This window comes from Lithobates pipiens, unplaced genomic scaffold (assembly GCF_037356315.1).
Source record: "Lithobates pipiens isolate NorthernLeopardFrog02 unplaced genomic scaffold, aLitPip1_a1.2 Scaffold_8, whole genome shotgun sequence".
NCBI classification, from domain to species: Eukaryota; Metazoa; Chordata; class Amphibia; order Anura; family Ranidae; genus Lithobates; species Lithobates pipiens.
This window is the reverse complement of record NW_027507903.1, coordinates 128,326,236-128,339,737: the sequence shown is the minus strand read 5'-3', so window position 1 is coordinate 128,339,737 and position 13,502 is coordinate 128,326,236. Positions and strand designations below refer to the sequence as shown.

Sequence of the window (13,502 nt, the reverse complement as noted above, 5' to 3'; positions counted from 1 at the left end):
CAATTAGACAAGTCATGAACCTTCAATATCAAATGAAGTTTAGAATTTTGCTAATATCTGCCTTAGAAAATGCATTTTTGCTTAACAAATCTTAAAACTTCCTATTGTTATCTTAAGTGTTGCGGCTTGTGTAATGAGAGCCATTAAAAAATATAATCAGCAGTAAAAAAAAAAAAAAGGATATAAGTATAAGTATATATACATATAACAATTGTAAATAATGTGCAAAAAAGTAAAGAAAGCTAAATCAAATTTTATAGAATAAATACAACTAAAATCCAGTGTACGTCAAGGTTAACTGGGCACATCCAAACATCTTCTATTGGAAACACTGTCTGAGGAATAGGTGTAAAGCAAAGTTAATAAATTTGGCCAAATTTTTGTATATATATTCCTATTATAATAGATAATTTTACACCCACCAATCAACGGATAATTATAGGTGTAAAAATTGACCAACCTTTCCAAGTCTGTGGAATTCTCCTTTAAACAATGCTGTAGCGATCACTGCAGAGAGCTGGTGAACAGGTTCCTGTTGGAAGATAATAAAACGTTATGCAAACACAATAATGCAAATAATTGACAAACACTTTCATAAACATTATTAAGTCTTGCCTGATGCTTTGCAATCAGATGATGAAGGTAGGCATCAATCACCTTTATTATGAAAAAATATATGTACACATTTTAAAAATATGTATATTTTGAAAACAATCTTACATGTATGTTTTTTAAACAGTGCAACCTATTACCTCATCACTTAGCCACTCTATCCCACGCAGCCTATGGAAAGAGGACACATACAGCCTGTATGGTCCCACAACTGCTTGCACCGAGTCATCATATTCAGCAGCCCATAACACTTTAACTGTTTAAAAACAAAAAAACGGTTGATACAAGTTTAAGCAGGCCATACACGGTGCAATTTTGAACGATTTTTCTTTTCGAAATCAGAAAGCTTGCTTTTTTCTGATCCGATGATGCCACCATTGATTTTCAATATTCGGCTGACCAAGCCTTCATATTGCTACAGAAAATAATTTTCGTGGCCTGTAATTTTATTTTCTCTCCGGGAATTTTATTTTCTTGCACATGCGGATTTTTCTAATTACATTTTTCGCACGATTCCCCCATCATTGATGAGAAAATATTTTTTTTCTTTATTCCAACATCTCCGATTCTTCAAATTTCAAATCACGAAAATCGTCTGTTGCTGCAGCCCACTAACAGTGCGAAATTTATATGAAAAGTCTTAGATACGATTTTACCAAGAAAATTCTTTTGAAATTCTAACCATGTATGGCCAGGATTGACTGAAGAAATGTTATGGTTTGCATCAGGGCTTTTTTTCTCAGAGAATAAGTGCAGGAACTCAACCATGCCTGCCACACTCACATACCTGCCAAATGGCATCAAATAGTAGCTCTTCCCTCTGCATACAACCCCCTCCCTCCACTGCCCTCATTTACTCCCCCCTCCTTAACAGCTCCACCATCTGTCATACATTTGTTGCAATATTAAGCTTAAAACACCTTTCCGGCTGTAATACCTCCCAGCATACTATACTATACTACAGTCACTTGCAAGGGAGAAAAAATGGAGACCACAGAGGGTGCAACCTACCACACACCCTCTCCTGCCCATGACTGCACTAAACCCTGGACACCTGTTTTGTATCTCCCTTGTCCCTGTCTGGGATCTGCATAGGAGATCTGACCTGTGGGAGCTACTGGGAAATAACCTATCACTTGTAAATGCAGAAGCTGGACTTCAGTGTTACCAAGTGATAGTGGTGAGCACGGAGCAGAAGACCTGAGTCAGAGGTGGTGAAACAGAGTTCCCCCTAGTTCCTGCTGAAAAAAAGCCCTGGTTTGCATACTTTGGAGCCAAAACAAATACAGGTTGAGTATGCCTTATCTCCAAATTTATAGTAATTCTAAATTTTTAATCACAATATGCCCTAATAGATGCCCACATGAGAGTTAGACTTAAGTTGGCATGTTTAAATTAGGTATACAATTGCCTTTTAATTTAGTTTTTTTTTTATTTCAGACTTGTGTGTTACATATACATACCTAGACACACACACTCTCAATATGTCTATATCGGAATCATACCTATTGCTGGTAAGGCCTCAATCTGTAGAGTTTAGTCATTATAATATTGAAAACAAGAGCTGGCAAGAGCAGCCACCATATTAAAATGGCCATACCAACAGGGCATGGCCAAATAACAAAACTGGGTGCAAAAAAAAAAAAGGCCATACCAACAGGGCATGGCCAAATATAAAGGCCATACCAACAGGGCATGGCCAAATAAGAAAACTGGGTAACAAAGAAAAAAAAAGGAGGCCATACCAACAGGGCATGGCCAAACACTTTAAACAAGGCCAAAATGACCAACAGGGTCATCATAGCCAAATAAGAACCCAGTGACTGCTACCTCTGTCATCTATGGTTTGCAGGACATTTAGGCATGGTTCTGGCGAAAGCTTCCAAATGAAAATTTTTACGTTATTTACGGTTATTATATTTGTAAAGAATAGAAGTCATATAGTACATGAAGGAAGAACAGACTCAGATAAAAAACAGAACAAGGCAAATCATATGCAAAGCAGCTGTATGGAAGACTTTAGAATAGTTAATTTGTTTGTACCTCAATAGGGATATCCTTGGACAAGACACTGCAGAGGTTCTCTTCGGGAGACATGCCAACAGCTCTTCGATATGGCTTTAAATGGTCTAGATTAGTCATCTTATTTAAAGCTACCCCCTGTAAATTTGATAATCCAACCACCTTGCCACACATCTCCCCAATAATGAAAGGGCCTGAAAAGTCGCATTCCATTCTTCCTCCTTTTCTTCCACGTTTCCTCGCATTATACAACAGGACTTCATCGCCAAGTTTATAAGATAACCCCTTGTTTTTCTTCAAAACTTTTATTTCATAAGCCAACTTCTGCTTATCCTGCGTGTTTTCAATATTTTTCATTACAACATCTTTCACCTTGTCCATAGATGCTCTCTTTTCTGCCACAAACACGTCATAGCTCCCTTCCTCAGGCATAATAATATTTGAAAGCTGAAAGGACAGACAAGTTATAATAAGACAAAGAATGTTTGATATAGTATCAAAATAAGTAAAACAGACATTAACAGTCAAAATGTTTTGCAACTACAAATATTCAATAGTAGAAGACTGAAATGATTATAAATACAGATTTATTTCTAGAAGAGCTATGCAAACAGTTTGCGCTAGATAAAACATGTATAATAATAATAAAAACTCACAGGCAGGTCAACTGGAACTTCAGAGGGGAAAACCGCCTCCCTCCCATACATTAGAAGAAAGGGAGAATGCTTTGTCGTGCATTGGACTTTAGATCGTAGAGAAAAAAGCGTGGCGTCCAAATATACATCCCAATTGGTTTGCTGGTCATTTACAAGTTTCCTGAGAGCTCTAGAATGATAAAACAAAACAAGTTAAACACATTTTTTATTTTTTTGTTTTCCAGATGTTTTTATTGAGATTCAACACAAACCAATAGATAGACATACAGAGAAAAAAAAAAAAAAACATTAGCCACAGACAAACTGGGCACACTCAGGTCTAACACATACATCAATTTGCACAGATACAAAGGAGCATACCAAAAAACATTATATATATATATAGTGCAATAATTGAACACAAGGCACAAAGGAGGAAAAGTGCAGGCACATTAGAACTGAGGCAGATCAACAATAAAAAAATAAAAATAAATAAAAAAAACTCAGACAAATGAAATCTCCAGGGCACGGCCCAGTAAAGGCTGATAAGTATAAATTATCTGTGCTGTGGGAGAGTCAACGGTCTAGCCAGCCATTTACCCCAGATCTTATGGAACATTTTATTCAATTTCCGGAGCTCAAAAGTAAGTTTATAGAGCGGGATAACATCGTCAATGAGTTTCAACCAGAGGGACTTTAGAGAGTACTATGCACCCTTCCAGGATAATAGAATGGCTTAACATAGAAATAAAGTATGCGGAACAGTCTCTTGGCTTGAGTGGAAATATGCAAGTCCCCAAAAATGAATAATGTTTGGGAGGCCTAGCGCTGAGGAGACAAAGGCACCCACTTCCTCCCAGAAATCTTGAACTATTGGCCACAACCAAAAACAGTGTAAGGCCCCTTTCACACATGCGGACGGTATGTCCGTATTTCATCCATCCGTTTGCGGATGAAATACGGACATACATGCATCCCTATGGGACAGCGGGTGTCTGCGGATGAACATCCGCAGACACCCGCTATTGTCCGCCTCCGCAAAAGTCAGATTCTGCAGACGGAGGAAAATCCTATTTTTCTATCCGTCTGCAGAGCAGATCGGATGATCCCCATAGAGGAGAGCTGACAGGGCGGTCCCCGCACAATGTGCGGAGACCGCCCTGTCCGCAGCCAGCTCAGCGGGGACAATGGAGCGATCCCCGCTGAGCGAGCGGATCATTACTGATCCGCCCCCGTGTGAAAGGGGCCAAAGAAGCCGGCCTCAGCCGCGAAAGCAGCTAGCCGAGGGCAGGAGTCCCATTTTATATAGTCTAGCCTGAGTGAGGCGAGTCTGATGGAATACTTTAATCTGTATAATTCGGTCCCGGGAGGCAATGACAGAGCTTTTAAATGTATCCCTAAACTCTGACCAGTCCTCATTGTCTAGTGAAATATCTAGGGAAGTCCATTTCACCTGAGTATTGTGAAACCTATGGTTAATGTCAGTCATCGGGGCAGCGTAGTATGTAGAGATCAGTTTATTGGGGTCTGGCTGTATGAGCAGCTTTTCCAGAGGGGGCAGGTCTGTGTGATCATCCAAAAAGCCAAACTGGGCTTGAATAGCATGTCTAAGTTGATAATAGTAAAATAGGTAGGACCTCAGCAGGTCAAAGTCTAAAAGGAATGCAACTTACCGCTTGATGTTATCATTGGTTTTTTCATCCAGGCCGTTAGTCTGTGGGTGATAGGCTGCCGTCACACTCCTTTTAATTCCAAGAAGGCAGCACATCCTGTCGTGGAGCTAAAAAAAAAAACACCCATACATTTTTTTTTTTTCATAAGGTAGCAATAAAAACAAAACAAAAAAACAGCTAAGATAATACAATTGAAATTACACATACTTGATTAACAAATTCTTTGCCCTGGTCGGAAAGAATTAGTTGGGGACAGCCATGTTGATATATCATGGAGCAAAGACGCTGACCCACCTCAACAGCTGATTTAGATTTTAGAGGATAAGCCTCCACCCACTTTGAATAGTAAGTCAGGATATATTGATAACCATCCGCTGTTTTGGGTAAGGGGCCTATAAGGTCAATGCCGACCAGCTCCCAGACAGCAGACACCTGTGATGAAAGACTAAGGCCACGTACACACGGGCGGACTGTTCGTCCAACTTTGTCCGCTGAACAGTGTTTCAGCGGACAGTCCGCTTGTATGTGGGCTTCAGCGGACAGTTTCAGCGGACAGTCTGACGAACAAAGTTTTTCGGAATTTCCGTAAGACTGTCCGCTGAAACTTGGTTTGAGCGGACAGTCCGCTCATGTGTAGGCTTGTTCGTCAAACTAAGTTCCGCGCATGCTCAGAAAGGATTTACACGCCGAAGGTTGCATTGCAGTGTATAGGACTTCGAATCTCTCGTCCCGTCGTACGTGCCGTTCACGTCATCGCGCAAGTTTTCAGCGGACTGTTCGTTCGTCGTGTGTGGTCAAGTCCGTTCATGCTAATTTTGAACGGACTGTTTGTCAAACTGTTTGACGAACCTAGTTGGGCGGACAGTCCGCCCGTGTGTACGCGGCCTTAGGATTAAATGTGTTTTATACATACATACATACATACATAGATACATAGATACATAACACAGAATACATTTACCTTAATACACTCCAATGCCTTTGGAGCTGCCAAAGGCTTTCCAATCCTCTGACACTGGTCACATTCCTGGATCTGTTTAAAAAATAAAATAGAGCAGTTGGTAAAGACGTGTAAAGCTCTCATAAAAAATGATAGAAGAAAAAACATTAAACCAATTTGTGTGTACCCAGCGCTCAATATCCCTGCTCATGCCTTTCCAGATGAATCTTGACGACATGGCCATCCTGGTCTTCAAAATTCCTGAGTGACCGCCCATAGGAGTAGAATGGAATTCTTCAAAGATTCTCCTAGCTTCTTCCCTGGATCGAACAACAATTTTCCCCTCAAAGTAGACCTCGTCTCCTGTAATGAAAGGGAACAATTAACAGCTCATTCATAAAAAAGCTATAGTCCAGAATTAAGTTGATGGTATTTTGTGATAATAACCTTGTATTGTACATTGGGAGGCGTAGTTCTTAAGACGGTACTTCTGTGATTTAGTATATCCAGATGGATATTCTCCCGCTGACAGAAAGTTGAAAAGGTCTTGCGACTTCTCCATACCTATAAATGTAGAAGAGTGTGAGCTCAAATACAACAAACTATAGGACAATACTTACCGTCTGGGAGTTCAGATAAATCAGGCACTGCTAGGCAAAAGATGGCATCAATGCGAAGCCTGTGAGGGAACAATATAATGTTAAGACTGTGAGCTCAGTTAAAAAAATACTCCACCAAGATATGCTAAATACTCACTGTCTGGGTATCTGTAAAGACTGGAAACTGCTAGGCAATAGAGGTTATTAAATGCAAATCCTGTGAGGGAACAATATAAGGTTATGACATTGAGCTAAGAAAAAGACTTTGCCACGCTGTGGAATATATGCGTTATTAGGTTACTCAAATCATAACAACAATTACTGTATAGTATGTTCTATTCAGTGTAGTCTATTATATATAACCCTGTGTTATAAGAAAATACACATTCCTGTACAAGACACACTGCACAGTCTATTACACAAAGTGCATTGGATAAAAAGCAGAGGATATGTAAAGCTCTTGTATTTCTTTGGATATTTATTTGTAAAGAAACATGTCATGTTTACCACCTCTGTGAAGTTTGTTTTGCACAGAGTGGCCCCTATCCTCCTCTTCACGGATCCCTCATTGATGTTATTTGCACCTCCTGTACTACGGTCCCTCAGCAGCGCTCCTGGCTCCTTCTGTTTTCTCCATTGGAGGGCGTTCTCCCTTGGGGCACTGGCGCGCACCCATGTTCTGCTGCTGCTGCAAGCTCTGTGTCCGCGGGGCGCTCTGTCCCCACGGGACCCGATGTCTATCGGTGTCCAGCGATCGTGTCACAGAGCTGCCTGTGTATATAATATGTTCTGAGCAATAGATCCCTGTCTGGTCAATTTTAGCCCACCCCCCCCACAGTTAGAATCACTCCCTAGGACACATTTAACCCCTTCTTCGCCCCTACTGTTAAACACTTCCCTGCCAGTGTAATTTACACAGTAATAAGTGCATTTTTATAGCACTGATCTCTGTATAAATGACAATTGTCCCAAAATATATATTTTTATAATTACATTTATATATATTATGTATATGTGGAGGGTGTATACATATATATTGGGGGGAGTGTATATATATATATATATATATATATATATATATATATATATAAAAAAATATAAATAAAGGGTTATGTATATGTAGAGGGTGTATAAATATATTTTGGGTGGGTGGGGAATGGTATGTACTGTATGTATGTATGTGTATATATATATAATGTGTGTGTGTGGAGGGTGTATATATATATATATATAGCCCTCAAATTTTCCATTAGCCTACTCGCATTTTGCAAGTGGAAAATGAGGGCTGGCGAGGAGCTGGGCTGCCTGGGAGTGGGGGCAAGCACCGCCGGCGGGCGGAGTTGATTGGGAGCCATTCTCGGGGACTGCGGGGATGCATTCTGACTATCACAGGTGCGGGGTTAGGAGGAGAAGGGGCTGTGTGAGAGTGAGCCAAGCGGAGACAGTCTCAATGTCAGCTGTTATGGCGTGTTTTACTGCTCGGTGATCCGGCGGCTCTCCTCTAACTTGTCATGATCTGTGCGCCCTGCAAAGGCTGCAATTGTGGGCACGGTGAGGTTGTAATGTGGGGCACAGGTTACGCTGCAATGAGATAATTTATGATGACGTGATTAGGGATGGGTCAATTGGTGGCGAGTAACCCTTGAGACCTGGCTATTAGCTCAGGACTTGAAATTTTGAGGCCTATATATATATATATATATATATATATATATATATATATATATATATATATATATATATATACATACATACATACATACATACATATATATATATATATATATATATATATATATATATATATATGTGTGTGTGTGGAGGGTGTATATAAGTTATGTTCAGTGTCCTCATCCTTATCCCCAGGCTTCATTGTCCTCATCCCTATCCTCGGGCTTCAATGTCCTCATCCCCAGGCTTCAGTGTTCAGTGTCCTCATCCCTATCCTCGGGCTTCAATGTTCAGTGTCCTCATCCCTATCCCCGAGCTTCAATGTTCAGTGTCCTCATCCCTATACCCGAGCTTCAATGTTCAGTGTCCTCATCCCTATCCCCGAGCTTCAATGTTCAGTGTCCTCATCCCTATCCCCGGGCTTCAATGTTCAGTGTCCTCATCCCTATCCCCAGGCTTCAATGTTCTGTGTCCTCATCCCTATACATCATACCCCATATATATTCACATCCCTCACCCAATATACACCCTCGACATATACATAACCCACAGATGTGAAAATATATATATATCAGAGGTAATCCACATAGGGGAGGTAACATATATTATATTCACATATCATAGGTAGAGGTAATGCACATAGGGGAGGTAACATATATTATATTCACATATCATAGGTAGAGGTAATGCACATAGGGGAGGTAACATATATTATATTCACATATCATAGGTAATCCACATAGGGGAGGTATATCAGAGGTAACATATATTATATTGACATATCATAGGTAATCCACATAGGGGAGGTATATCAGAGGTAATAGGGCAGGTAACATATATTATATTGACATATCATAGTTAATCGACATAGGGGAGGTATATCAGAGGTAATCCAAAGCATGGTTACCTGCTCTCTCTCTGGTGCTCTCCGCTGTTTGAAAAGTTAAACGTCACTTCCGTAACATTATGGGATGCTTCCGCTGATTCAAAATGTTAAACGTCACTTCCGTAACATTATGTGATGCTTTTGCTTAACTGTATTGCCGAACATATGTTGGAATGCATGGCGCTAGCGTTTGGAATGCACGGCACATGCGCAGTACGCAATTTCTGGCGGAAACATCACTTCCGTTGCATTCTGTGATAGGCAGCAAAATATGGCACTACACTCGCCCATGGAGGCGGCGACATTGACTTCCTTCGCTAGTCCCGTATACCTGGAGCCACGTTCAAAATGAACGTATTTTCCTCCGTGTGTGGGCAAATCCGTTCATTTCAAACGGAAAAGTTTGGTCGTGTGTGGGCAGGTCCATCGTTCGGAAAGTCCGGCGGGTGTTCCGCTGGACTAGGTCCACCGTACTAAGTCCGCCGGACAGTCTGATCGTGTGTACGCGGCATTAGATTGTAAGCTCTAATGAACAGTGTTCATTTTGTAAAGCGATGCTCAAACTGTTGGCGCTATATGAATCCTGTATAATAATAATAATAATATGTACTATGAAGGAGCAGTGAAAGGATGAACAAATCTTCCCATTTTTACCCATATATCTGGTGATTAGAGTCATCGGACATCAGAGAACATCAGAAAAGTATTTATTTTTTGGTAATTTTTTTCTTTTGCTTCCTTGTAAATGCTAATTACAGAAGCTTCTTGGCTCACTCAAGCTGAAAATAAAACTAAGTATAAACATGTACAGCTTCTCCTCTATAAGCACATATTGACCTAATTTTTTGTTTGGTCACATCCTTGTGGGAAGAGCAGACCAGGGGTGGCCCGTCCACAGCGGCAGGGTTTTTTTTAAGCACCTGATTAAAGCCAGAGTCTCTAATAGGCTTCAAAATAGGGTGGGCTCAGAACGCAGAGCATTGTCTCTGGAGCCCACCCAGTTGTGTTGCAACAGTGAATAAATATTCGCTGTTGCAATACTGATCCTCCTCCTGTCCAATCAGGGAGCAGGTCTGATACCTGTCACCCAATTGGCTGAAAGGACAGGACTTCCTATTGGACGTCTAGGAGGAGGGGAGGAGACGCACGGCAGAAGTGAGGAGAAGTAGAGCTACTGCGATGCCTGGTCCCTGCCGCTGCTTGATTCCCCCCATCACCACCGCTCCTCGGATGCCCGATCCTTCTGCTATTTCTCGAATGACCGCCAATGTCTGATCCCCGCTGATACCCGCCGGATGGGGTAAGTGCCAGTGGACCGACTGGCAGATAGCGTGGTGGAGGGGGAGATGGGGGTTTGAGTTGCTGTGGGGGGTGGAGGATGCTTCGGTTGTTTGCCACCCCCCAAAACAAATAACCACCAGTGGCCACTGGTGCAGACCCTGTTGGATAGTGGAAGAAAGGTGTGGCTTCAATGTTCATACATTGGGGTCGATTTAACCTCCCTGGCGGTATGATTAAGTCAGATTATTGCGCCTTAAAGCGGTACATTGTTTTGCATAGAAAGTTGTCATTTTATATATATATATATATATATATATATATATATATATATATATATATATTTAATTCTTAGGAATAACTCACTTAAATCTGTCCAAACAAGAGTCAAGAGTCTATTAGACATCCCGGGTATGATAAGGTTTGAAACAATAAAATCATAAATTATAATATAATAAATAACTATCAATAATTATCAAAAATAATAATAATATAATAATAATAAAATGTATTAAATAATGTAATCAACTCCAAAACACTGACATTTTTCAGTCGCAGAATTGTCGCTGTCATCACTTTCAGTGTCTGATGACAAATTTCCCCACGAATCAGTATCGCTCAATTCTGCAAGTGATTATAAAATTTACTATTTCTAGCTGGTTAAAAAACGCTTTTGACGTAAAGGGACACTTTTGGGATGCCATTCTCAAGTCTCCCGGCAGAAAGAATGGCTTATATAATAAAAAAGTCCATGCAGGGCACTTGACAAAGCATTAGGGACAAAAGGGATGTGAAATGATTTGATACAGTAATGTAATCTTACAGATTACAGTGTACTGTATGTTTTATGTGTTTTTCACTTTTTGAATTTGCCGTTGGGCTCCGCCGCTCGCCGGGAACAGAGCCTGGCACACACACAGTACACCGGGCAGAGGACACAAACTGCGGACACAGTGGGAGGACATTGCAGGATCCTGCGAACAAGGTGAGTAACTTTGTCTGGATCCTGTGACGCGATCCCGAGTGTGGCTCGGGGTTACCGCTTTTGGTAGTGAGATTTCACCCCCGAGCCTCACTCGGGAATACTGCTAGGGAGGTTAGTAAAACTGAAGAATGCAAAATCTGTTGCAGCTCTGCACAGAAACCAATCAGCTTACAGTTTTTTTTTTTTGTTAAAGTTTAATGACAAACTGTTTAAAATACAAACTGAAGTTAAAAGCTGATTGGCTACCATGAAGAGCTGCACCAGATTTTGCACTCTCCAGTTTTTGTAAATCAACCTCATTATATAATGATTTGATATTGTGTAACATTGGGGATATAAACAGTACTAGATATTAACAGTACTTTTGGACTTCTTAAGAGATGCTTGAATGCTTAGAAAAATCTTTAATAAATGTTAGTGTTTGTAAAGTCATACATCTGTGATGTTGGTTTTCCAGCGTGGCAATACTCCTTTACATTTGGCTGCATCCTTGAAACCTGCTGGTTATTCCTCTAACATCTGCCAGGCTTTACTGGAAAAGGGAGCAAATCCTACAATACAAAACCAGGTAAGAATTCATCGTGTAGTAAGCAAAGGCCTTATTCCAGAGCATCAAACAGAGTGCAATGCAGAGGGACTACTTGTAAAGTTGGAGCTGTAGTAGGGAGCAAGTGCTGCATATAACCGATGCCTCCTCTGTAGTGCTGACTCCCATGCAGAGTGATATCAACTGCACTCCACTTCTTATCCCGGGTAGTAGTCTCCAGAATGGTGCCAGCAGCAGGAAAGAAGAGATCTTCAGATCAGTGTGAAGCCATACACTGGGCATAATAGTATAGGGCTGCTTTCACACTGATGTGCTGCGGTTTACTCACGCACCGCAGGTGCAGTACAGTGCACCTGCTGCTTTCCTGCGGATTTACTGCACTTAGCCATAGACTGAAATTATATCCAGCGGGTTTGATGCACTTTCTGAATGCAGGAGTTTTGGTGCGCATTCAGAAAGTGCACCAACCCTGCAGGATATAATATAAGTCTATTTCAAAGTGCAGCCAACCCAGGACAGTCGCAGGTGCACTGAGCACATCAGTGTGAAAGCAACCTTATAGGTGGCTCAGAACAGTAAGGGTTTAGTTAAATTTGTAGTTTGGGGGTGGTAAAATTCCACAGTTAAGGCGTGTTTTTACCACCCCAGCCCAACCACATCCCCTTTAGCTGCAGTGGCCAGGGGTGTACACATGTCGCAGCCACAGCAAGAATTATATGCCCCGTCATGGTTGGTGGGTGTAGCACCTCCCAAGCATGACCCATTCAAGTAAATAAGGTCGCTCCGCAAACAAGGGGTTAAACAAAAAAGGGGCATTGTGGTTTTTTTTTTGCGACCTTCTTTTTCCGCCTTTGACCCCGCATAAGCACACAGTTGAGGGGCATTTGCCGATTGGTACCATTTACTTGAATGGGTCACGTTTGGCAGGCGGTGGCACCCACCAAAAGCAATAGGGGGTTTAATTCCTGATGCAGCATGTGTACACCTTTGGCCACTGCCTCAAATCAACTGCATGGTTTTAGCACCCCCCAACTTTGTGTGAATGAGCCCTAAGGGTGCCACTGCCAAATGCAACTAAGGGCTTATTCACAAGTGCAGCAGGCACTGATGCTCCTCTGAAAAGCGATCTGAGTGTGTTTGACATGTGGTGAGGCAGTGATATGTTACCTCCTCACCGCCTGATTTAAACCCATGATTGCCGTGCAATGCATGTAATTGTAACACCGTAGTACGGTAATTAGAGGCTTAAATCAGGTGTGAGGAGGCGACACTGTGCCCGGTGATCTTTGACTTTTCCCATGTTGCTCAGGTAGATCTCCACCTCCTTTAAGGTTGCCTACCCCTGCCTTATATTATTACACAAACCTTCAATTTGAGCTGTCATTTGTGCCACTTAAATTGCTTTAGGCCAGGTTCACACCTATGCAAATTAGATGCGTATTTCCCCACATCCAATTTGCATAGCAGGAGAATGTGACTGGTTCCCTATGGAGAGCGTCTTCGGCTCCATTTCAGGGCTGAATTCAGGCAAAGAATCGTCCCTGAAACGGGGAACAGGGACTCACAGAGCTCCTGTGCGATCCGAAACGGGTTATAGTGTGAAACCGGCCTTACAGAATAGGACACAAAGATCTTTAAAGTAGATGTAAACCCA

General features: G+C 41.5%; 1 protein-coding gene across 1 annotated transcript in view; it reads left to right on the top strand.

The window, feature by feature from the left end:
• The window catches only part of LOC143963745 (death-associated protein kinase 1-like), a 102,746-nt gene that overhangs the window by 37,721 nt on the left and 51,523 nt on the right, over positions 1–13,502 (top strand). The window contains exon 7 of the mRNA XM_077473470.1: positions 11,759–11,869. Within this exon, the coding sequence (XP_077329596.1) occupies positions 11,759–11,869 (111 nt within the window). The remainder of the gene's footprint in view (positions 1–11,758; positions 11,870–13,502) is intronic.